Source organism: Herpailurus yagouaroundi, unplaced genomic scaffold (genome assembly GCF_014898765.1).
Source record: "Herpailurus yagouaroundi ecotype Mexico unplaced genomic scaffold, PumYag 29, whole genome shotgun sequence".
NCBI classification, from domain to species: Eukaryota; Metazoa; Chordata; class Mammalia; order Carnivora; family Felidae; genus Herpailurus; species Herpailurus yagouaroundi.
In genome coordinates this window covers 48,705,320-48,732,389 of record NW_024412377.1, presented here as the reverse complement: position 1 = coordinate 48,732,389, position 27,070 = coordinate 48,705,320, and the positions used below count along the sequence as shown (strand labels likewise).

Sequence of the window (27,070 nt, the reverse complement as noted above, 5' to 3'; positions counted from 1 at the left end):
AGGGTCCTTTTGAGAACTGAATCCCATAAACTCTGAGTGGTGGGTGCTAGTCGTGTATCTTGCCTTAGAAACAGTACATGGTTAAAGTAAAATAAAGTAAAAGTCTTACTTCTGGCATGAAGTAAATAACCAAGAAATCTCAGAGGAAGCAGAGATGGCATATACTGGGCGGGGATGAATAATGAAACAAAATAATCATTATTACTGTATAGGAGTGTAATCATCTAAAATTTTCTGTTTTGTACATAAATCAGCAGACCACAGCTTAATTTTGTTTCATATACTGGATGCCCTGGCATAGTCAAGACACTCAAGAAGGTGGGAAAAGTGGATACTTTAAATGATTCCCACTCCTAACATTCTGAGGTTTTAAGATATGCGTGGAGATACACTGCCCAAACGATGTAGTTTTTTCTTTCTGGGCTTGAGGCAAGGAGCGTTGTTTTCTCCAAATATCTCTTCTCCCCTTTTTTCTGGGTAACTGACCTCCTGAAGGTTATCTGGGGCGTATGGCTAGCCAGAATAAAGACTACATTTTTCAGTCACATGACTATTTTTTAGTCAATGGAACATAGCAGATGTGATAAGCATCTCTTACTTCCAGGAGATGTCCTTAATAGCAGTCATCATACTCTTCTCCTTCTCTTTTTTTCCCTTCCTACTGGCTAGAATGTGGATATGATGGTTGGAGCTGGAGCAGCTATTTTATATCATGAGGTGAAAATTTCATGTTGAGGACAATGGAATGCAAGATAGAAAAAGCCGTAGGTCCTAATGACCTTGGGCTCTCCATGCCAGCCTGGCATCACCTTTTTCTTTTTTAACATAAAGAGAAATAAAATTACATTTTCTAAGCCTCTGTTATTTTGAAGTTCTATCATAAACACCAAACCTAGTCTTAACATACATAATATAGTACTATACTTAATAATAGACTGTAAACTCCTTTGAAAAGGGTACCTGGTTGGTTCAGGTTGAAAGATTTACAGACTTCACAAAGTATTCTCATCTGGGAAATCAAAATATCATCAGTAACTGTTGTACTGGGTGCCTTTATTTGCCAAGTCTTCATGAAGTACAATCATAAGTAATATTATTCTCTTTTGGATAATACCTTCAAGCCCACTCACTGGGGTTTGTCTTTGTCCTCACTTAAATGTAACCTTAAAAGGCTCAATATTTTCTCATAGCTTTCAGGAAAACATAAAAATAAATAATCCCTTTGTTTTGGTTTTAAAAAGTCCAATCCACAGGAGCCACTTGTCAAAGATGGAACAATTGGGTGTCAAAAAGAACAGTAATTGCGATGAATTGAAGAATAGCCAAAATGTTAAAATCACGAGTTTATGAGATGCTTAAAAAAAACCCAAAAATCAACCCACTGATCACCTTTGGAGCAGTCCAGAGAAGTGATTTATTATTCTGAAAACTAGGAAACAAAGGGAAAGAATAAAACGTGTCTACTGTCTTTCTTGAAGAGCTACAGGTCAGTTTAGTGACCAAATACTTAATAAGGGAAAATCCTTCTTTAGAAAAGAATACTAACTAACAAATGAGGAGGGAGTGACGGAATACCACCACTGTGCCATCCAAGTGACACAAAGGAGTTAGGCTGCAGTCATCAGCGGCGGCTAAAATCATTATGTGAAAAGCCAACAGAAATATTTATAGTTTACATATCAGATTGATGATACTATAATGTACTGATGACTCTTAACCTCACAAAAAGAGAAACAACTAGACGCTATGTATTTCCTGATGTAATGAAAGAGGAAGGACACAAAACCACCTACGCAGAAGTCTAACCAAAGGGGGAAAAAAACCCAAACACAAATCTCACCAAATGTCTAGATCTAAATCCAAGTTTGCAGGAAGTATAGGAAATAAAGGAACAGTGCAAAGGACACATAAAAATGCAATTGGATGAGTCCAGAAAACACAAAACACTGAAGACAAATGACCTTATGTCTGCAACAAATAAATCAGATAGAGAATCTGCAGATTAAAAGAGACTTTAAGAGGCATATCAAGTATGTGATGGTTTTGTTTGGATTTGGGTTCAAACAAATGTTTTGTAAAGTCATTAAGAGACAACTGGGAAATATGAACACTGTGTATTTGATGATTAATTACTAGTTTTTTTAAGGTGTGATAATGGCCCTGTTATGTTAAAGGAGTCCTTATTTTTCACAGAAACATACAGAAATAACTACTTATAAAATGCTAGAGATTTTCTTTGTTATAATTCAGGGAAGGAGGAGAAATAGGTAGGGGAAGAGATGAAAAATGTTTGTTCCTGAATTGACATTTACTGAAACTGGGTGCTGGGTAGGTGGGGGTTCTTCATTCTGTTCTCCTCATGTTGCTGCATGTTTGAAAATTTCCATAATGAGAAGTTAAGAAAAGGGAAAACAAGGCCAGTCCAGTTCATTGTAATAATCAAAAGTGCAAACATGTATTCAATTTAATGCTTTTCCTCAAAACATGTTTTTCCCAAGCATGGGTCTGCTTCAAGCTTAGACCATGTTGACTCTTCCAGCATTTCCTAACTCTTCCTCTTGCCCCTCCCACTAGGCTGGCTCCGGACCCACCTGTTCAGGCTCAGGCCTGGGGGGAAGAAGGAAAAAAGTCACAGCATTCAACAAGGCTCAGCTGTAATCTGGGGTCGATGCCCTCTGCTTGTGGTGGGTACACAATTGTTCCTTTTTCTTCTGTGGGAAAGTATTGTCATGTGCTTTGTGGCTGTCATTATGTTCAGAGGGCTCGGGCAGCAGTTCTCTTGATGTGGGAGATGCCACTTGGACTGGCCAATGAGCCAACCCTCAGGTCTTGGGCTTCACCTCCAGTGTGCCTCCTGCTCCTTCCAACTCTGTTGGGATCCCTCGGTCCCTCTTGGTTGTCCTCTTGAATTTTCCATGAAAAGAGACTGCATGCCAGTTTATTCCCTTATATGGTTTTACTGCAAGACTCAGGCACCCTTGCCCTGCAACTGATGGATACACCATTTGCCCCAAGCATCACCCCTTCCCCCTTTTGACACCAAATAAATAGCTCCTCCACAAACTTTCACCATCACATTTCTCTAAGTACAATTTAGACACCAATCCTCATCTCTCCTAAACTCTGAGACTTGTGTCAATTTCACTGAGTAGTCCCTTAAAGTTCCGTCACTTGGCTTCTGATGGACGCAACCGCCTTCTCTCCTTCCCCTTGGTGGGTTGTGAGAGGAAATGCGTGGTGTACCCAAGTCTCTTTCTCTTGACTTTTCAAGCCCTGGTTTTCTAAAGGCTGGAGGTGGGCAAATACTATTACTGGTAGAACCCGTGTTGCTTCTTATTGTGTCACAGATGATATAGTACTTTATTTTAGGATAGGAAGGTATGTGATTCCTTGAATTATATCATTACAGACTTTTGTGGCCTCAACTGAAACTGACTTAGAAAACCTCATTTATCACCCTATAACAAGGAAAAAAACAATTCAATCTGGCACTACTGGATCCACATATATAAACCATGACATCGAAAATGTTCATTTTCATTTCTTTGTTCTATGTGGGCTTCATGCTTAGGCAGACTTTCCCTCATGGCAGCAAAATGGATGCCAGGAGTTATAGGCTGGCATGCGTTACCACTGGAACCGGATTCTTTTCCCTAACCGTTCCAGCAAAACTCTCAGAACTGTGGGTCATTGACCTGGCTTGGGTGACATGCTCACACACATCACAGACAAGGCAGTAAAATGTTCTGTTGTCTATCTCTAGGTCTGTACTTTCTCCTGGATTTCGGGGTGGGATACAGTCAGCCCTACCCAACCACAGGAACCAAGAGCACAGTGGGGTGGCCCTCCATCGGAACACCAGAGTGTTGCCACTATGTCAATAAATGATCCACCTTTACAGTAATGTAAGGTCCATTTGTGTTGCTTTATCATTTGAGGTCCCACAATTCTGGTCCTCTTCTCTGTTCTAGGGAATAGCCATTTAGACAAGTAAAGATGCTTCTTATGAAATCCCAGAGCTTCCTGTGTCCAGGCCAAAGAGATCCTTGAAGAACTGTATCTTAGGATGTGGCTTCTAAGCCCTTTATTTTCCTTGTGGTTCTCATCTGAACTTGGTCAAGTTTATTTATATCTCTTTAATAGTGATACCCAGAATGTTTTGGGTATTCTTTAAAAACCTCATAAGCCTTGGGGTGCCTGGGTGGCTTAGTTGGTTGAGCGCCTGACTCTTGATCTCAGTTCAGGTCTTGATCTCAGAGTCGTGAGTTCAAGAGCAGTGTTGGGTTCTGTGCTGGGTGTGACGTCTACTTAAGAAAACAGTCCAAAACTTCATAAACCTTTATTCATCCTAGAACTATCTAGAGGGGAGAAAAAGCATGAGCACATAGATAAAATGCACAAAGTATTCACTGCAGTGTTGATTGTAACAGAAACAGTCTGTATGTGCATCATTGAGAAAGTGGTTAAATAATGTATGATGTATCCATTCAACGGGACACTATAAGGTCATGAAAACCAATGAAGTACATCTGTAATGTATCATTCTAAAAAAGTACACAATATATTGTTAATATGGAAAAGGTGCAGACCAATATGGAGGGCATAATCTTGTTTTTACATAAAAACCTTTTGTGTTTATTGTAATGTATATGTGTATATATACATTATGAATTATACATTATGAAATATACAGTAAGAATTAGGCTCACAAACCAAGGTTTTACTGTGTGTATATATCCCCACAGGACTGTGTCAGGGAATTTACATATCAAACTTTCAGCAAACAGAATTGAAAGGGTAGAAAAATGTGTCACTTTTTAACTTACATAGTTTAAAAAATGACATTATGGGAGAATTTCTTTTTATTCTCCAATTTACAACTAAAGATAACTAAGCCTTTTGACAGAAATTATTGGTTTGATTAGCAGAAGACAGTGATAATAGATGGTCAGGAAGCTTAGAGCTAACTTTCTGAAATAGATGTTTATTTCTGGTTGTAACAGTGAAGTATATCCTTTTTGGGAAAGGAAAACCAGCAAACAGACAAAGTTAATAATTACTTCTAGTGTCACCCCTCAGAGATAATCAATGTTAACACTGATTGTACATTTTTCCAGTATTTTTCAAAGTTAAATTTAATATTCATTTGTAATCATCATCTTATCCCAGCTCCTGGATCAGCTATTTCTCTCTACCTCTATACAGTTTCTAATTTTTGTTTTTATCTTTAATGTTAACTGTTGTATTATTTGTGTGTGTGTTTGATGGCAAGCTTCTTTGAAAATATAATATCAAAGAAACAAATATATAAGCTAAGGTAGGACATCTCATGGCTTATAAACAGCAAAATTGGAAGCTGAGAGGAGAATATTCATAAGACTGTGATGAGCAGGGCAGAAATTTGGCTCAGTGTGGGGCCAAATACGTGCAGGACAGAAGAAAGAAGGAAGCAGAAAAAAGGTAGGAGGGGAAGAGAGGTGACATTAGTTGGATCATAATGCTGAGAAATAAAACTATTTAGAATGTCTGTCTGGCTTCTTTTATGCATACCATCTCATTTTCTTTTTAAACCCAACACAGAAGCAAACTGATTTGCATACTGGCCCTCAGGGGAAGAGTCAAGGTGGCTGTGGCCTTTTTTTGACAGCCAGAAGGTAAGACAAAGTATCAGGTTGGCTTCCTGAAGCCCTAGGTGCCTAAAGGCTAACCGCAGCGCATCCCACGCCACCACCTCGCTTAGCAGCATTGACATAAAAGTACTGTGGATTGTATTTTAGGCCTGGGGATTTACCCGGCAGATACATATTGTGTACAGTATGGAAATCTCCCCACCCTCACATCCTGCCCTAGCTCACAATGCCCTCTCAGGTGGCATATTCATTGAAAAGGCTATATATAGCCACTGTTTGCCCTGGTTTTCAAAATAATAGATGGGGAACAAAGGTTATTGACTTGAAACCTCTTCCCATGATAAATATGTAGATTTCAACCACCTATAATCTTGCATGTCTACCTATACTCCGTATATCATATGCAGTGTTTTCACTCTGCATGTCTCTTCAATCTTAGGCCAATTAAAAATATATGGAAAGTTATGCTTAGAATTGTGGCTTTGGCAGTTTTTCTTGCAAAACAATTACTGTTGGTTTTAATATTGTGATGGGTGTTATTAGGTTCAGCACTCATTCACTTCATTAACTATTACCCTATCGTATGTTTAATTGCCCTCTTGTTCTGTCTTCCTTTCTACAGTGTGTTCTTCTACTGTATTGTAAACTTTTCTGAAGTTAGGGTTCACACATGCTTCACTATCTTCCTTGTTAAGAAAAATTACCCAAAACATGTAAATAAAGAATTGTCAAGCAGGCACCTGTACTCTCAGTGCCATATTAAAGCACTGCTTAACATGCCAGCCCAAGGATTACTTGATTATCTAAGAGAAGGAAGAGAGACAATGGAATTAGACCTGTAAGTTAGGACTAAAGTATGGCTATCTATTATTTTTAACAGCTTTATTGAGATACATTTCACATACCATAAAATTCATCCATTGAGAGTATATAGTTCAGTGATTTTTAGTATAGTCAGAGTTGGTAACTATCACAATGTAATTTGAGAACATTTTCAGTACCCTAAGAAGACTATCCATTATTGATTAAAGTCTCAGACTCTGTGAAGTTCTGTAATAACTTATAGATTTTTGTTTAGAAGAGATGCAAATGTTTTCTGTCTAGTAAAAAGATAACCCCAAAGGTTAAGATTTTATTGCCCTGTAGACATTTAACCAGTTTTGTATCTAACCTGACAATGTTCACCTGACTTCTTTTTCCAATGCCAATGACTATTCCTCTGATTTTCCTTTGAACCAGCTTTACCATCCTGCTGGTACCTTCACTGATGGATTAAATAAATCTTTGCTAAGTTTTCATTCTATATTTGTATGCAAGTTATGCTTAAAAATTTTTGAGACTCACTTTGTGATAACCCAAATGCTCTTAGCACAACAATGGACAATAAGTAACAATGGAATGGACAATAAGTAAATAGATCTTAAGTTACTGATCTCCATTTTCTTGATAGGGGATATGTCAGACTTTTAAAGGTTGGGAGGAGTGAATTAAATTTTGAAAGGTCCTAAAGAAAAATAAAAAATAAACTTTGAGGGGTGCCTGGGTGGCTCATCTCGTGGTTGGGCGATCTCACGGTCATGGGATCGAGTCCTGTGTTGGGCTCCAATCTGGGCATGAAGCCTTCTTGAGATTCTTTCTGTCCCTCTCCCTCTCCCCCTCTCTCTATCAAAAAAGAAAAAACATAAATTTTGCGTGAGATTTTGTGCTATAGTTAACTTTTATGAAGTTATTTATTAACTTCTTTTCTAGACCAAGGCCTGAATCAATGAATATTCTAAGAATAGAGCTTTACTGACATAACATTTTTTTAAGTTTATTTATTTTGAGAGAGAGACAGAGGGAGCAAGTCGGGGGGGAGCAGAGAGAGAGAGAGAGAGAGAGAGAGAGAATCCCAAGCAGGCTCTGCGCTGACAATGCGGGATCTCACAAATCTGTGAGATCATACCTGAGCAGAAACCAAGAATTGGATGCTTAACTGACGGAGCCACCCAGCCACCCCTGACATAACATTTTTATAAATCTATAAATCTTAAAATATTATCTATTTTTGTGTAAGTAGTATGCACAATCCATAATTTGGAAACAGAACCCAAAAAGTGTAAAAGAGAATGTCCTGAAGCACTAAGTCCCCATCCCATCATTTCCCTCAGCCAACAAGTTTTTTGCACACCTTTGTGTGCACGTGCATACACACACACACACACACACACACACACACAACTTTTTATTCCAAAATATATGGCATACCATGTATGCTATTTTGCAACTTGCTTTTTTTCACTTACTAATAGTTATTGAAAACTGTTCGACACCAGGATACATAATAGCTGCCTCATTCAAAATGTGTCTTGCAACTGCTCACTTTTCACTACTGACACTGATACCACACACCTCTTACCCATCGTTGTCTCTTACGGGAGCCACCCAGTCTCCACTTCTGTCCCCGGTACCTCCACAATCTCTTTTTTTTTTTAAATTATTTTTTTAGTGTTTATTTATTTTTGAGAGAGAGATGGAGAGAGGGAGAGAGGGAGGCAGAGCATGAGCTAGGGAGGGGCAGAGAGAGAGGGAGACACAGAATCTGAAACAGGCTCCAGGCTCTGAGCTGTCAGCACAGAGCCCGACGCGGGGCTCAAACCAGACCATGAGCTCATGACCTGAGCCAAAGTCAGATGCTTAACTGAATGAACCACCCAGGTGCCCCAACAGTCTCTTTTCAACATGGTGGCAAGAATGATCCTCTGTATAGGAAGGTCCAATCATCTCCCAAAGACAAAGATCTCACGATGTTTTACAAGGTCTGTCCCATGCTATCTGCTCCCCTACCAACACCACGGCTGCCTCTCGGCCTCATCTCCAACCACTTTCCCCCTCCTTCTGCTCTTGTCACTGTAGCCCCCTTGGTGTTCCTCTAACACAGCAGTGGTACTCCTGCCTCAGAATCTTGGCCCTTGCTTTTCCCTCTGACTGAGAGGTGACTCCCCTAGAGGTCTGCATGGCTTCCTCTTTGACTGCCTTTTGGTTTTTGCTCAAATATTGCTTCTCATTGAGCTTTTCTTGACCACCACCTGCAGCTCGCCTTTCCTTGCACATACTCCCATCCCAAGTGCCTACTTTATCTTTCTCCACTGCACTTATCATCAGTGGGCATACCATATATTTGACTCATTTACTGTCTTTACACAAACTCTGTGAGAACAAGGGCATTTGTCTGTGTTGTCCACTGCTGTACTCCTAGCACCTAGAACAGGGCCTGGCACAAAGTAGGCCCTTAACAATATTAACTAAATGAATGGGGGCTTCCATGCGCTTTGGATCTCTTGTGACCTTGGTGAAGCTCTTTTAACTTCTCTTTGCCTCATTTACTCCTTTATAAAACATGGAGAGTAGTAGTATCTACAATTTATAGATCTATTGTGAGGATTAAAGATTTAAAAGAATGTGAAGTGGTTAGTAACATACCTGGCTTGTAAGCTCTTAATAATATGATTATGATTTCTTTAATTATTAACCATTCATCAGAAAAAAAAAAACTTATGAGAACATATGGTTGAGTATAATATAGAAAATCCCAGCTTGTTATTTTTAAACCTGATATTGTCAACTTTTAGTGATTATCTCCTTAGAATAGAAGACACTTTGTGTTTTTTGTTTTTTGTTTTTTGTTTTTGAGAAGTCATTTCACATCTTTAGAGAAAAACAGTTTGGCTCTTTGGAGGTAAAGACCTTTATCTTTGCATTTCCATTTTCTAGCTGGTCCCCAAATTCATATTTGCTCAATCAATTTTGTTGAATAAACAAATAGAAGAATTAATCTCAATGACTACAAGGAAAGTAACATTTATTGGAAGGCTACAATGTATCAGGGACTGTGGTAGGCACTGGAGATACAAAAAAGATTATTTTGGGGTTGAAATTTATTTCAAGACCTCCACATGGTAATCCGTGATTCTGGATGGTGCATTTTTATTTTAGAAGTAGTCTTCTAACTGGGGGAGGGGGAATTTGGATTTATCACCTGTGCAAAGTGAAAAAAAAAAAAAAACTCTAAAAAGGCATCTTTGCCATAATTTCTCTGAAGAGATTTTCAAAGAAACAAAACATCAGTGGTTTATCAGGTAGACATCAAGAGTGAAGCAGCAAGCATACCAGTGCGGGAAACCCTATGGTGATTCAAGACCTCTATGAATTCCTGTGGTTCCCAGTAAGTCCCCACGCATATTGCTAACCGTGAATGATTCCATATTTGGTGCAGAATGAAGTCTAATGGTGAGCCATGCTGCTTGAGGCAGAGGAAAAAGTCCTGACCTGAGTCACAAGTACTGGGATGGAATCCAGCTCTGCATTCTGACACTGAGCAAGATAATCCTGAGCCTTCATCACTGTAAAACAATGGTTTTCAAATTTCACCTCCTTCATATGAGAAAATGGGTGAGAAAAGCCTTCGTACCCTGGAAACCACCGTGTAATTGGAACTCTGGTTCTAACAGGTAGCAGTAGCCCCTTTGACGATTTACTCAGCAACTACTTTCCAGTGTCTGTCAGCACTGTGCTATGCAATGGGGACATGCAGAATGGCAATCCCAACAAGATCCCTGCCCTTAGCAAGCACAGGGTCCACTTCCAGGATTTTATCCTTAGGACATAATTTAGCAGATGTATAACTATACTTGCAGGAAGATGATCATTATAAGGATATCTGTAACAACAATGAAACTGGAAACCACCCAGATATTTACAAAAGCAGAATTGTTTCATAAATCACGTATCCCAATATCTTGATTAAAAAGAACATCTGGTCTACACACATCTACATCCTGGTAGGGTCAGCCTGTTCCCTGGTGAGGTGGTGGTTGGTTTGGGGTGGGGAGTGGGGGGTGGGGGGAGACTGGTGACCCTGCATCAAGGGGGTGACTGCTTAGAGGCTGGGACAAAGGGGTGTGTGATGAAGACAGGTCACAAAGGACTGGAGGATAAATGTGGTGGTGGGAAGAGATTTAGGCAGAGCCCTGTAGGGAGATGGGCAGTTGCCTTCACTCCCTCTCTCTCTCAAGGACTCGATTTGTGGCTGGTGGAGCTGTCTCAAATGAAGAGAACCGTGAGCAGCGAGTATTTGTTACCTTATTACACGGCCCACAGCTACCGTTCAATGGGCGTGTTCAATACCTCCATGGGGGAACTGCAACGACAACTGTACAAGGGAGGAGAGTATGACATTTTCAAATACGCACCTATGTTTGAAAGCGACTTTATTCAGATCAGCAAAAAAGGAGAGGTGATTGATGTACACAACCGTGTCCGAATGGTGACTGTGGGCATTGCATCCACCAGCCCCATCCTTCCTTTACCTGATGTCATGCTACTGGCTCGGCCAACAAAAGTCTGTGAGGAGCATGCCAGACACGCCCGGACCACCAAGGGGAGAGGTCACAAGCCCATGAAGACCCTAGAGCTCACCAGGCTACTTCCTTTAAAGTTTGTCAAGATCTCCGTTCATGATCGTGAGAAACAGCAGCTGCGCCTAAAGCTGGCCACTGGCCGCACTTTCTATCTGCAGCTGTGCCCCTCTTCAGATGCACGAGAAGACCTATTTTGCTACTGGGAAAAACTTGTCTATCTCCTGAGACCACCAGCGGATAGCTGCAGCAGTACCCCGACACTGCGAACTGGGGATGAAGCCACCTTAGAGGATGACAAAAGCCTAGTGGTAAGCATCAACAGAGACTCAAGCAAGTGAGGCAGGGGGCTTTGGCAGAGGAGCTGAAAGCTAGTCCTACAAAACCTCTGGTGCTCTCTGAGGCTCACCTGGGAAACACATTCCACTTGAATAGGCACACAGTCAAATGAGCCACCACTACAGGACTTACCACACTGGGGGAGCTCCTGAGCGCATCTCAAAATTGTCCCATGGGGCTGACTTTCCGAGAGACCTTAGCTAGCAGCTGTTCTGGTCTCATACCCAAGGTTGTTAATTCCTTCCACAGCATCTTGATTGTCTAATCTCTTCTTCAACACTTACCCCAACCCAGTTAGTTTCATCAGCTGTGGAACACTGTTAACAATCAGGAAGTGCTTTCTTCTGTATCCCTGTGACTACCACGTACTGATTAAAATCAGGACAACCCATGTGTGTCTGCACATGCACAATTTTAGCAGCCACTACAATGTGAAATGTGTGGATTCCTTGGCCCAGGAAACCCTACTTCTAGGAACCTGTCCTGCAGAGATATAAACCCATGTATATAAAATAAAAATACATGAAGACGGGGAACTGTATGAGCGCTTCCCCTGGTGCTGGGAGTGTTGAGCAAAACCAAGTGACCATTTGACAGGGGTGCTGTAGATGGGCTCTTGCATCAAGTGGGAGCATAGACTCGATAATTTTGAAGGTCTTTCCAATTATAAGCCCTTGGGTTGTTCAGTTCCAGGTTGAGAAAGAAGTAGAAAGTGCTAGTCTCACTTTGTCATCTCTCTCTTACCTGTTTCTCCTCCCTGACACAGACCCCAGAGCTCCATGGAGAAGGGGATCGGGATGAGTTTAGGCTTCACAAGCCTCATGAGGTGTCTAGAGCCACCTCTTCTGGTTACGCTGGGGGAGAGGGAATCCATCATGCCCACCACAGAATGCCTGGTTCACCTGCGGTCCTGAAGACTTCAGGGGCTACTGAAGGAGCAGCATCCAGGTCAGCCACAGGCATGGCAGTAGCAGGGACAGCAGCGAGTGCTACAACAGGCTTAGCAGTGGCAGGGGCAGGAACGAGGCCTTCCTCCGGTGCTCAGAGCATAGCGGCAACCAAGGCTATAGGTCCAGGCCAGGTAAACACAGTGGCCCTGGCTGGAGCCGCCGCCAAATGTCCGGGAGAAAGTGGATCCAACAAGGCCATTGCAGGTGTTGTCAATATATCCTCAGAGGGTACGAACGTGGCCTTGGGCGCTGCAAGCACATCCTCGGTAGGTAATTCCACAGTAACGACAGGAAGCGCCAATCTCTCCTCAGCGAGCAGCATGAGTGTGGGGTTTGCAGGTGCAGTGATGACTGGCACACCTACTGGGAAAGACCCAGTAGCAGCACCCCTCGTCTCAACCTTGCAGAGTGAAGGCTACATGTGTGAACGGGATGGAAGCCAGAAGGTTTCCCAGCCCAGTGCTGAAACCCGGAAGGGAAAAAAAGAAAGAAGAGAAAAGAAAGATAGAACTTCCAGTAGGAAAAGTTCCCATCACCACAGGACAGGTGAAAGTCACCACAGGACGGGAGGGAACAAGTCGACCCAGAAATCATCCTCCCACCAGTCCTTATCCAGCCATGACAAAAGAGATGACAAAAAGGAGAAAGGGCAGAGCCATGTAAGAAAGAGAGGACACCACTCTCACAAGAGTGGCAGCTCTGTGGCAAAGGAGTCAAGGACAGCTCACAAATTGGGGAAGATAAAATCTGCAAACAGTTCAGGTACTGTAAGTAAGAAATCCAGTAAAATTGGCTCTTTCTTCAAGAGCTTGAAAGTCATTTCTGGTTCAAAAGCAGCGGCCACAACACACAATAGGGAGTTAGACTTCGTGGCTAAGACGGTAGAGAAGCGCAACATAGAGGCCAAGATAGAGAAAGCCCAGGATGGCCAGGAGGATATCTGTAGTACCCTGACATCTGAGACAATGGAGACAATAATCTTTGAAGCCAAATCCATTTAAATAGGAGACCGACAGGAAGCTGCAGTGGAGACCCAGCCTCGGGGAAACATCCCTAGAGAGTCAATTCCAGCTTTCTCTAATAAAGGAAACCATGCAACTCCAAAAGAAATGCTATCTTGTTTGAATGTCTATGTCCCCTAGCCTGGTAGTGACTTCACATTGGCTTCTGTGATGTGAACTATGCTGCAGCCTGAAACCCCAGCATCCAGTCAAACAGAACCTGACCTCCCACCCATAACCAGCAGAGCCAAACTGAGAGCCATGCTTTGCCTCAACCCCTTTCTGCCTTTGGTTTCCCCAAGACTATGGCTACAAGTCACAGACTATGGGTTGGAAAGCATCACCACCACTATGTCCCTATGCCCTTCTTTCTCCTCCCCGCAGGTACCTGAACATGGACATTCAGTCCAGTCCATAGACTAAAGACAGAACTCTTGTCTCCTTGGGATAATTGGGAGGTAAAGGGGGGTATAGCAGCATTTTTAGGTAATCAGAATGAGAAGTTTATCATCTAGATCAGGAATTGGCAGCCTGAGGGCCAAATCTTGCTAACTGCCTGGTTTTGTAAATAAAGTTTTATTGGAACATAGCCACAGCCATTCATCTGTATATTGCCTATGGCTACTCTCTCATTAAAATGGCAGATCTGAATAGTTACAAGAGAGACCTTATGGCCCAAATAATCTGAAATATTTAATATCTGGCTCCTTACAGAAAAGTTTTGCCCACCCCAGATCCAATCTTAACAATTCTTCCTCCTAGGTATATACTTTGGAGAAACTCTCAAATATGTTTTCCAGCAGAGAACTAGGACAATGTTTACAGTAAAACAAGTTGTGATAGCAAAACCCTGGAAACAGTACAAATGTTTATCAAATAGGAGGATCTATAAATCGTGGTACTGACTACAGTGCATGTTATACAATAGTGAAAATGAATAGCATCTATTCATGTTAGCATGTATGAATCTCACACAATGTTGAATAATAGAAGCAATAGAAAAATGCATATGATGTAGTTCCATTTATAGAACAGTTCAAAAACAAGATCAAACAATATGTTTGGGAATACATATTAAAACTGTAAAGAAAAACAAGAAACCAGTTACACACCACATTCCAAACAGTAGGTGTCTATAGGGTGAAAAGCTGAGAGGGATGACCTGGGAGGCACAAAGAGCTTCAACAGAGTGGGGATTGTTCTATCAAGCAAAGGACAGTGTCCATGGTAATTTATTATTGAATCTTTTTTTATTTTAACATCTCTGAAATTAGGATGGTTTTTAAATTGTTGTCAGCTAGGTAGCAGTCCCTGCCTTAGGAATACCTTAACAAATTTATTTCATTAACACTTTCCTTTTAATATAGACACAAGAGAGATAGACAACAAAATATCTAAATCTGAAAGATATCTTTCAGTCAGTATAAAATAAAAATTCTAAGCAACACAAATACTCAAAATTCAGGAACATCGATAAGGTTTAGATATATTGTTAAGAAATAATAGAATAATTTAAAATGCCATGTACAAATGAACTGTGTAAATTATGCATGCAAGTGGAAAATAAGTCCCAAAATAAAAAAATCATCTTACGTTAGAAGTGAGAGTATATATTTAAAAAATGCCTATTGTAAAAAAGGAATTACGTTGTCTTTTCAATTAAAAAAAAGCTGTAAATAGATTTCACAAGCCTATGAAAATAATTAAATTGTTAATGATAAAAGTTTGATTTGAGAAAAATGATTCTGAGAATCATATATATTGGTGTAAGCCTGGAGGTTATCCACCCGGCCTTTGCATTTTTCTGTCCAACAATAGTGTCTACTAGGTTGGAAGCTGGGATTTCAGTAAAACTTGGGGATATTGTCCCCAGTGTATGTAGAACAAATGTGTGTGGCAGAGGTGGGGGAGATGAGAGACAAGGTACTCCGGCAGGAGTGGTGGCTTGGGAGTATCAGCGACTTTAGTCCTCTCCAGTCGCTCTGGTGGGTGGTTCTTGTGATTTCTGATATACTAAGACCAATAGATGCTGGGGATTAAGGTATCCTTGGCATTGACTCTTGAAGCAGTGTGTACAAGTAGAAGGAGAGAGAGAAGCATGTCCTCAAAGACCTGAAAGGGGCTTTGGAGAGGCTTCCTGGGAATATGAGAGGGTATGGGGTACAGGAGAGAGATAAAGGGGAACACATTCCAAAGCCTTGCACTCAGAGTCCCAAATTTATGCTATGCCAGAGGCTGAATTATCGTAGATACAAATGTCTTAATCTCATGATTCTGTGGACCATAGCTTTGTCTTTTGTCCTTCTTTTAGTCTTGTTCTACAAGACTGCATTCCGCATTCCTACTCCTACACCTCCAAAGCCTTTCTTAATACAAACCTTATCTGTCTACCATGCAGGGTATTAGCTGAGCCGACCCATGATTTACACAAATGCCACCGAAGTAAAGTAGAGGCTGGGACTTGCACACCACAACATGCTCTGCCCGGCACTTTCTCTGCATTTCCTTTTCTATCTTGACGGTTCATCAAAACACTCACGCGTAAATACGTATTTCAAAGCAACAGGTCTCTTCCTCCTGGGGGAGATATCAACTGGGACATCAAGTCAATACATCTTACCAGATAGAGCCAATATTTTTGATAGCAATATTCATCACCATGACAATTCTGCTGCTGTAAGGGCTATGAAGCAGCAGATGGTTGATTACTAACTAGCGTCCCAAACTAGAAGTCTGGTACCTACACATACATACAAAAGATGGAAAAGGAATCTTTGGCCAACAGCAGAATAAGGTCATTCATGGGGTTGTTGTGATCAAATGGAGTCCTCCAGACAGAAGATGTGCTACGGTGGGAAGAAGCAAGTGCCTCAAAATATTGAAGGCAGTGTCATGATTGGCAGGATGAAAGTGTTAAGAGAGATGCTGGAGAGCACAGTGGGAATAGGACACACGATGCTTTGTGGTCATATGAAGGATTTTAACTTCTGACCTTAGAGTAATGGCAAGTCACTGAAATGTTTTAAATAAGGAGGTGGCTTCATCAAATTTGCACTTTGTAAAGGGCACTATCGTTGCTATGAAGAGAAATTTTGGGGGAGGAGGTTGTTGATATGTGACCTTAGGTCACTTCCTATCTTCTGCCACAGGATCCATAAAATGAAGAGATTGGAGGGGGTGTTTTGAAAGGTACACTTCCATTTGAAATATCCACGTGGGGTAGTCATTCCTCCAATGAAGGACTTGTAGCCCTGGCTGCTGGTAGTCCTGCCCATGGACAGCCTTTAGTGGGTCTGGAAATTGTCTCTCCTTCAGAGAACTCCCTCACCCAAGGTAACACTTCCCAGAGCACACAAGAAAAAACGATTGATATGGAGTGTGAATATCTGGCCATTTTATCCCAAGGCAGACCATGTCTCAAGTGCTATTCTAGCTCAAGAGCTTCCCATGGGGCCAGCATCGCAGCTTGGTTTCACCCTAGGTGCCTCCTGCTTCTATCCTTTCCTTCCACAGGTGCTGGTCCTAGGGTCACTCCTTAACAACACTCTCATAAAATGCCATTTCCAAATCTGCCTCTTGGAGAACAGCCTGTGACACTGTGTTAGTGTGATGTGCTGTGATCTCCTTCCCGGACTCCACAAACCTTGTTGTTGGTGATAGCCAATAAGGGTATAATACACTATACATGGCTTTGAATTTAAATAATTTAAACATGGGGTGCCTGGGTGGCTCAGTCGGTTGAGCGTCCGATTTCAGCTCAGGTCATGATCTCGCAGTCTGTGAGTTCGAGCCCCACATCGGGCTCTGTGCTGATGGCTCAGAGCCTGGAGCCTGCTTTGGATTCTGTGTGTGTCTCTCTCTCTGACCCTCCCCTGCTCATGCTCTGTCTCTCTCTCTCTGTCAAAAATAAATAAAACATTAAAAAAAATTTTTAAATGAAACACATTTCCTTATTGCAAAATTGTTTCCATTTTAGAGGTTTTAGAATATGTAGATATGAAAAAGGAAACATCCCATTGATTGTCTTAATAATTAATTGCTTACTAAAAAAATGGACCCGTTAGACTTATGCTTCCAGAAAGATGGAGGAGACACATTTTTCCCCATTCCTTTCATTGGAAATGAAGACTCTGAAGACTCTGAAATGTGGAGAGAAGAAGACAGAACAGCCAAGGACTGCAGGAAATGAGGAACAACATGGTGGTGTGTTCCCTGAGTTTCTTTTTGCCTTATACATTCCAGGTCTGGAGCTGCAGAGGAAGCTGGTAATCCTGGAAAAAAGTCCCAACAAAAGCTTTTATCTCTCTAGCCAAAAGACCAGTAAAAGTGCAGCCAAGAAAGACAGCTTTTGGACAAGAACTACTCAGCTAAACATCACAGAAAAATCCATGCTCCTGACCCCCCACAACCCATGCAAGCAAGGATCAAGTGGAGAGTCTAGACTAACATCCTCATGAGGCTGTAACAAAGCAACCAATATTCCCACTGGGTGGTGTCAGAGAATGGCAAGTTAGGAGCTCTGACTTTTATCCAGCCAGCTGGTAAAGTCCCTCCCCACTCATTCCCGTATCACTGAAGACCATGTAGGGAGCTGGAAATCTCACCTTGCCAGAAAGTAATGAGAAGCACTTCCTATCTCTGGCATGTGAACTGAGGCCAAGTAGGACACCTGGACTTCTATATTCATAACAAGATGGTGCCCCTCTCCCACCCCACCATTCCCTTGCTGGAGTAGTGTTAGAGGAAGGCTGTTAAAAGAAGTTTAAATCAGACCCAGAGTCTCCTAACATAATACAAAAGCATCCGGGCTTCCACCAAAACATACCTTGTCATGCTGAGAAACAGAAGGATCTCACACTGTATTTATTTATATATTTATGTGTTTATTTAAAAAGTTTTTATTTACTTAATTTTGAGAGAGAGAGAGAGAGAGCGAGTGGGGAAGGGGCAGACAGAGGGAGACAGAGAATTCCAAGCAGGCTCCACACTGACAACAGAGACCCCAACGTGGGGCTTGAACTCATGAACCATGAGATCATGATCTGAGCCAAAGTTGGACGCTTAACTGACTGAGCTACTCAGGTGCCCCAAACATACTCTTATCATATGACCCAGAACTGTGCTCCTTGGTTTTACCCAAAGGAGTTGAAAACATGTCCACACAAACCTGCACACGGATAGAAGCTTTATTTATAATTGCCTAAACTTGGAAGCAACCAAGGTGATTTTCGGTAGGTAAGTGGAGAGATAAACTCTGGTACATCCAAACAGTGGAATATTATTCAGCAATAGAAGGAAATGAGCTATCAAACTATGAAAAGACATGAAGGAAACTTAAATACGTATTAGTAATTGAAAGAAGCCAATCTAAAAGGCTACATAATATATGATTCCAACTATATGACACTTTGGAAAAGGTGAAACTAGGGAGATAGTAAAAAGATTAGTGGTTGCCAGAGGTATGGGGGAGGGAGAGATAAATAGGTTAAGTTCATGGAATTTTTAGGGCAGCAAAACTTATTCTCTTTTTTAAGTGTATTTATTTATTTTGAGAGAGAGAGAGAGCACATGTGTGCATGCATGTGAGTGGGGGAGGGGGCAGAGGCAGAGAGGGAGAGAGAGAATCCCAAGCAGGCTCCACACTGTCAGTGCCAATGCGGGGCTTGATCCCATGAACTGTGAGATCACGGTCCAGGCCAAAATCAAGAGCCAGACACTTAACCAACTGATCTACCCAGGCACCCTAGGGCAGTAAGACTTCTATATGATACTCTAATGGTAGATATATGTCATTATATATTTATCAAAACCCATAGACCTATAACATCAAGAGTGAACCCCAATGTAAGCTATGGACTTTGTGTAATATGGCGTGTCAATATTGGTTCATCAGTTGTAGCAGAGGTACCAGTCTGGTGGGGAATGTAGATGGTAGGGGAAGCTATGAGTGGATGGGGAAAGGGGTTACATAGGAACTCTACACTTTCCACTCAATTTTGCTATGAGACTAAAACTCTAAACCTTTGAATATAAAAGCTCTAAAAAATACAGTCTATTTAAAAATTGGACTTACAGAGCTTTCTCCTGAACCCTGGAAAGAAAAGCATTTTTTTCCCAGTGGACATGACTCTTCACATGCATTTTGAAATGTGTAAGATTGCTTTCTTTAAGTTGCATATACTCAACAATACATACACAGGGTGATACCAACAGAACTAATAAATGTCAAATCTTTAAAATAACTTCCACTCATATGTGGAAATTTCAGAAATTTAACAGATGAACATGGGGAAGGGAAGGAAAATAAGATAAAAACAGAGAGGGAGGAAAACCGTAGGAGACTCTTAAATACACAGAACAAAATGAGGGTGGATGGGGGGATGTTAAATGGGTGATGGACATTAAGGAGAGCACTTTTTGGGATGAGCACTGGGTGTCAGATGTAAGATATGAATCAGTGGGTTCTACTCCTGAAGCCAAGGCTGCACTGTATGTTAACTAACTTGAGAATAAACAACAAAAACAACAAACTTAGAGACCATATGATCCAGTGATTTCCAAACTTTTGGTACAATTTGTCCTTTAAAATCTTTTTTTATATGAAATCTTAAATGGAACATCATAAACAAAGAGATGAATGTTGAGGCGCTCTGGAGTGAACGAGCTCATTGCCTCATTGGGCACCTGGAAAGCATTTCCATGACTTAGAGGCTACGGATTCTGCTTGAGATTCTCATTGTGCTGAGAGGAGATATGGCTTGCCCCAGGTTATCCACCAGACTGGTTGAGCTCTGGTCTTTTGACTCTCAGGCCAGAGTTTACTCTACTTGACTCTGATTCAATTGCAGGGTTCCACAGCCCAGTTTAACATATGTCGGAAGACAAATTGGGACTCAGGTGTGAGAGCTGGGGGAAGATGATAAGGGGACAAAGGACAGTAGATTCAGAAGGAAGATAGCCAAATCCTACATAAGTCACAAAGACTGGAACCTGCATACAGTAAAACCTTGGTTTGCGAGCATAATTCATTCCGGTAACATGCTTGTAATCCAAAGCATTTGTATATTAAAGAGAATTTCCTCATCAGAAATAATGGAAACTCAGATGATTCGTTTCACAACCCAAAAATATTAATATAGAAGTGATTACAATACTGTAATATAATACAAAATAATAAAGAAAATACACAATATAAAGAAAAATAAATTAACCTGCCCTTACCTTTGAAAACCTTCATGTCTCGTGTGAGGGAGACGAGAGAGGAGGGTTATTATGTAGGACGATTTTCACTATCACTAACAGAATCACTGCTGTCTATTGGCTCAATGAAATCTTTTTCTTTTCATGCAACTTTAATAAGGAAAATGACACTTACGTTTGCTTCCTTTTGAGGATTTTGCAGAAACATGATATTGCATTGTCATTAAACAGATTCATCGCTCACACTGCTATAGCCTTATTCAGGTGGTGCTTTTCTGCAAAATTTTGTACTGTTTCCCACCTTTTACACATCTCCCCAATCTCATTTGCAGTGAAGGATTCCTCTGCCTTTTTCTCCTCCTCTTCTGCAGATGAGATGCAGACATAGACTTCCAAAATCTTGCAATTTTGGCCACTCGCGTACCTTGTTCCTACTTCTCCATGATTTCCTTCTTAACTTCCACTGCAATCATCTCCTTCTTACCACCTTTCTTTTCAACCTTTTTCTGCATGGGGGCCATTGTATATGCTCAACAGATATTGACTACAATACAGTCTTAATAAACTCTTGTCATAAACTGTATTTAATGTAACTGGCAATAAGGCAGCAGAGAAAAGGGTCTCTACAGGCAGCCTGACCTAGAATGAAGCAAAGCATCCCTAAGCTTATTCCTGTGTGGAAAAGCAAAGGACTGTCCATAGGTGCTTTGAAATGTCAAAAAATACACTAGTGCCGGTTGTGGGCACCTTCCAACATTCTGAAAAATCACTGATTTCTGCCAAACACCACAGCCTGAGACTGAGCATCTGTGCATGGGAGATGATCACCCACAATCCCACAGTGAGAGAGAGAGAGAGAGAGAGAGAGAGAGAGAGAGAGAACCATTGGCTCAGTTGTGATCATGTGATGTTCAGCATCACGTACTACTTGTATTGCAAGAAAATTTATCATTTATCCAGTTAAAATTTATTAGAAATGTTTGCTCATCTTGCAGAACACTCGCAGAGCAAGTTATTCACAATCCAAGGTTTTACTGTATATAGGACACAGGATCCCCGTGGAGGTCTGAAGTAATAAAATATGTATCTGTCCTTTGGAGGCCCAAGGTTCTAAGACCTCATTCTGTACCTGAAATAGATAGAATCAAGTGGGTAAAGACCTTCTCAGGTAACTGCAGAGAAGCAGCTTCTGGACTTGCAGTGGGTTGGACCACTATGCCTACAGCCTCTAGGAGAGTAGCTGGCACTTAGTCGATGTGCAATATTTAATGGCAAATGAACAAATTTATTAGAATACAGATGTGACATTAAACTCTAAAAATATAAGAGGACATTAGGAAAATAATTCCAATCTTTGAATGACAGAGTCCCACAGAAAGGCCTCTCCTCTTTAAAATGGTAATATGTAGACTACGGATCTTGTCCTTATTTAAAATTATAATATTTTATCCATTATGGGTTTTTTGCCTTAATTGTTATCTTTAAAGTATTGCGCTTAAATATTATTTATCTTGATTATTGAGTGTTGCTCACCTTCCTTAATGTTGCATCTGAGCAAGTGCCTCACACCTGACCCTAGTCCCAGTCCTGATAGGAAGTAATATCAAAAGCAGGCAGTTCATAGGGCACCTGGGTGGCTCAGTCAGTTGAGCGTCTGACTTGTGATTTTGGCTCAGGTCATGGTCTCACCAACAGTGAGATCAAGCCCCACATCAGTTCCATACTGGGCATGGAGCCTGCCTGTGGGTCTCCCCACCCCCCCCCCCCCCAAAAAAAAACACCAGCAGGCAGCTTGTAATTTTACACACTTCGATGTGTGTGTAACAGCATGGAGTTTTTCTTCTTTCTTCTCCTTTTGTTCAATATTCATCTTTCAACAGAAATGTATTTAGCCCTGGCTATGTGGGAGACAATGCTGGGAATGTCAGAGCTGATGCCCGAAAACTCAGGAACTAAGCTCTCACCACATAAATAAAGCAGGTGGATAATTACAACTTAAGGTAGAGAGGTGTGGTAAGTACAGAAACAAGGCTATAAAGAGGGTACAGAGGTAATTTTTATTTGGGCAAACTTGGAGAAACCTTTTGGAGAAGGTCACTTTTGAGATGGACCTTAAAAAGGACCCTAAATAGGTTGTTTATAGCCCAGATTCTTTGGGGAGTGTGCAGGAAATAAATTTAGCAACCAATGAAATGGGTAGACTTTGTGATGATTTAAAAATAGTTACAATAATGGCAGGGCTACTTTTTCCTTGGTGAAACCTCACATAATAATGTAAATGCAGACTTTAACCACAGTAACAGCTACAACAAATAATTCAAAAGGGCTTACCTGCCTTTTTGCAGGATTCTGAATCCTTTTTAAGTTCTTCAGCCTGCAAGAGCTAACTGAAATTGTCCCTCAGTGATACCTCATATGTGGCACTGAAATCTTGCTGTTGTAGAAGTCTAAACTGGGGATAGTTTCCAGATTTCAAGGTTACTGCTGCCCCCTGCTGCCATGGAAAGTTGTAGCAAGCAAAACAAGCTGCGGGCATCCTCCACTCTCCATTTGTCACAGGCAGGTCTAGGGTGTTGAGATCTTTGTTAGTGATAAGGTCTGTAGTACCCGTGAGACAACGACATGAAAACTGTGATTACAAATTGAAACTACAGAGCAGATTGTAGGGTAACAATGCTTTAGCAATGACTCTCACCCAAAGTGCATTGTTTAAACAATATATATGAGCTGATAAAAATCATATGTCAGGAAGCAAAAGGGACTGGAGATGAAAAATTTAATTTGCTAGCCTCCATTTCTTCTACTTGGGCTGATTAACAAGCAAAGATACAATGTAATTGACTAATATCAGCTCAGAGATTATTATTTACGAACTTGTCTATTAATGATAGAGGTAGTAATACCAACAAAATGGAAATCAGGGTAAGTGGTGCTGGAACAGTTGGACTCCCATGTGCAAAAAGAAAAGAAAAGAAAAAGAAAAAAAAGAGACAAAAGGAAAAGCAAAGAAGAAGAAGAAGAAGAAGAAGAAGAAGAAGAAGAAGAAGAAAGAAAGAAAGAAAGAAAGAAAAAAGAAAACATGGGAAAAATCTTTGTGACTTTGGGTTAGGTAAAGATTTCTTTATAGAGTAGACAAAGTATGAACCATAAAAAGAAAACAGTTGATAAATAGTACTTCATCAAAACTAAAAACTTCTGTTCTTTGAAAGACACTATTAAGAAAAAAATTTTAGGAAATATTCATAAAACTCATTTCTGATAAAGGATTTGTATCTTGGGTGTGTGTGTGTGTGCCCCTGAGATCTTATAATGCAATACTAAGAAAACAAAGAAGCCAATTAAAAAATGGGCAAAAAATTTGAACAGATAATTCACCAAAGAAGATACATGTGGCAAATAAGTGCACAAAAGATATTCAACACTGGGGGAATACAAACTAAAACACTACATAGCTATTAAAAATAACAATTAAAAGGAAAATACCAAGTGCAGTTGAAAATGTAGGGTAACTGTGAACCTCATAGTTTGCTAGCAGACATGAAAAATGATACAGCTTCTTTAGAAAACTGTTTGACACTTACACAGATAAACAGATAAGTATAATAAGGCCTAGCAATCCCATTCCTATGTAGTTATTCAAAATAAATGAAAGCATGTGTATATAAATGTTTATAGGAAAACAGCCCAAATGTCCATCAACTGGTAAACAAATGAATTATGGTGCATCCACACAATAGAATACTCTCCACCTGTAAAAAGGAACAAACTGTTGATACATTCAACAATGCTAATGAACCTCAAAGGTTTTTATGTGAAGCATCTACATATTATAGGATTGCATTTATATGACATTCTGGAAAAGGCAAAGCCATATGAACAGAAATAAGATCAATGGTTACTAGGCATTGGGGGTGAAGAGAGGGGATTGAATACAAAGCGTGGCATAAAAGAATTGCTTGCGGTGATACAAATATTTTATATTTTAATTCTGGTGGTGGTTGTTCTATGACAGTAGATATTCATCAAAACTCATCGAACTGAAATTGACCTGAAGTTAATTTTACTGTATGTAAATTATTTCTAAATAAACTAACCTTAAAAAAATCAACAGGGTAGAGAAAATATATTTGCTGCCATTTAGGCTCAAATGATAAATAATGATGTTTTTTATAATGTACCTAGCTACTAGAGGCAAGATGCCAGTACCATGGACCTCTGCCTGTTTCCTCCCCTCACCTACCATTCTTTCCATGCCCATTAGTTATACAGCACGCGGGCCCCCTTGTGCTGTCTCTGTAACTCTGGAAGATCACAGCAGCCTTGGGCTCTTTGTATTTGCTACCTTGCAAGTCTTTGCATGGTTGTGTCCTTGTCATCGCTTATGTCCTAGCTCCAAAGTCACCACTGGGAGAGGTTTCCCTGATCACTCTCAATAAAGTAACTACCCCCCAAACCACATAACTATCACATTATTTTGAATTATTTTCCATATTCCATTTCCATATTCTCCATAGCTCTATCACTATCTGAAATTCTTGTTTGTTGGCTTGTTGCTCTATGCGTCTCTCCATTAGAAGGCAAGGCTTTGTCTTTTTTACCTTCTTGAACAGTACCTGGGCCAGCAGACATACAGTAAAGATTTGTTGAATGGACATATTCCTCATCAAGCTGCAGAAGACATCTTTAAGGAGTAAACTTTCCTTTCAGATTCTCAAAATATAGCCACATAAATAAATATTTATTACATGCTATATTGTCACTAGCCTGTTTCACAATTTGAATTTTATACTATTATTTATTTGTAGTTTATTGTAAAGAACACTAGACTTAGAGTCAAGAGTTCTAGATTCTAGCCTTGGTCCTGCTACTACCTGAAAGACACCGTACCTTTGGGCCAGCAATTCCATTTTCAGGAATTTATCTTAAGGAAAAAAATGAGCATGTGTACAAACAGATGCACACCAGGATGTTCATCCAATGTATTAATAACAGCAAAAATTTAAAGGAAGGTAATTTCACACAGTGGGGCTAAATAGACTGGTTTATCCATTAATGTTTATCCATTAATGGTTTATCCATTAATGTCACACTGTGAATTCATTTTAAAATGATGATTAAATTCATTTTGTTACTTACACAATAAATGTTCATTGAGTACTTGTCAATTTCAGTCATTATTATAGGTGCTGAGAATGTAGCAGTGAATGAAAAAAAGGCCTTACACTCATGAAACTTGTATTTTGGTGGGGAAGAAAGACAATGAAAATAAATAAATATACTATGTAATATGTTATCAGATGATGATAAGTTCTATGAAGAAAGGATAATGCACACTAAAGGGATCTGAGTCATTCCCCAAGAGAATAATTAGGGAACCTGTTATTTTATAGATAGTGACCAGGAAAGACCTCTCTGATGTCACATTTGACCACAGACCTGAATAAGTGAGAAAGTGAGGCACGTAAATATCTGCAGAAGAGAGGTGCAGGCAAATGCAATGGTCCTGAGGCAGGAGTTATGGTGACAATTGAGGGTAAGAAATAAGGTCTGTAACTGGAGAAGAGTGGGCATGGGAAAAAAAGGTAGGAGATTATACTGGGGAAGCAGCCAAGGACTAGATTCTGTACAGCTTTATATAGGCCAGTGTGAGGACATTATATTTTACCGTAAATGTGATAGAAAACCTTGCAGAATTTTGAATAGAGGAGTGGTCAGATCTGTCTTATATGTTAAGACTGTGATAAATAGGCTAAGAGAGGACAAAAGTAGGATCAAGGAAAGCTTTAGGAGGCTATTTCGGAAGTCTGGTTTCCGGTCCTGTGGCATGAACTAGCAGTGGGAATGGTGCAAATTGGTTATATTTGGGACTTGTACTTATTCTAAATAAAACTAATACAAAAGTCAGGTATGCTAGTTTCAATGGTGTATGGGAGAAAGAGGAGTTAACAGATAAATCGTTAGATTTGAGTCTTTGCAATTGAGTAAAGATGTGTGACACTGTTGGATAAGGGGGTCTGAGTACAAAGAAAAGTGTGTTGCCAAGGCCTGGATATCACCTGGATATTATCACCTGGATGAGATCCCACTAAGAAGTGAGAATGGAGTCCTGGGAAATTCATAGGATCAAAGGTGCCAAATGTTGCTAAGGGCAGAGGAATATGAGGACTAAGAATGGCCACCATAGGCCCTGGTGTAGGCCACATTGGCCTTAGGGAGAAAGTCTGATTGGGGTGTGCCCACAAGTGAATGGATTTCTTCAACAAATACATTGATATGGGGGGACAATTGAGATAAGGAAGGCTATTACAAAGAAAACCACAGGCCCAATGTGGAGTCAGGTGTCACAGGACAGCAAACCAAGACTTAAATGCAGTTTCAACCTTTTCAAGAGTGGAATTTTGGTATGGTAATCCAATTAATCTGGAATTTTCTGGTCAGCACCAATGAGCTAATCTATCACATGGACCCTCTCCATTGTCCCCAGACTCCCAAAGAAAGATGAAGTAATCTTCACAATAAGGCTGCTGCTCTTCCCACTAAGGGAATGTGACCTT

At 40.6% G+C, this 27,070-nt stretch overlaps 1 protein-coding gene across 1 annotated transcript; it reads left to right on the top strand.

Moving 5' to 3' along the window:
- Positions 1 to 10,609: 10,609 nt before the first annotated feature.
- Positions 10,610 to 13,703, top strand: GARIN3 (golgi associated RAB2 interactor family member 3). The gene is made up of 2 exons (XM_040443195.1): positions 10,610 to 11,337; positions 12,132 to 13,703. Exons 1-2 carry the CDS (start codon positions 10,717 to 10,719, stop codon positions 13,314 to 13,316), a joined length of 1,806 nt encoding a protein of 601 aa, XP_040299129.1. The 5' UTR covers positions 10,610 to 10,716; the 3' UTR covers positions 13,317 to 13,703.
- Positions 13,704 to 27,070: the final 13,367 nt, after the last annotated feature.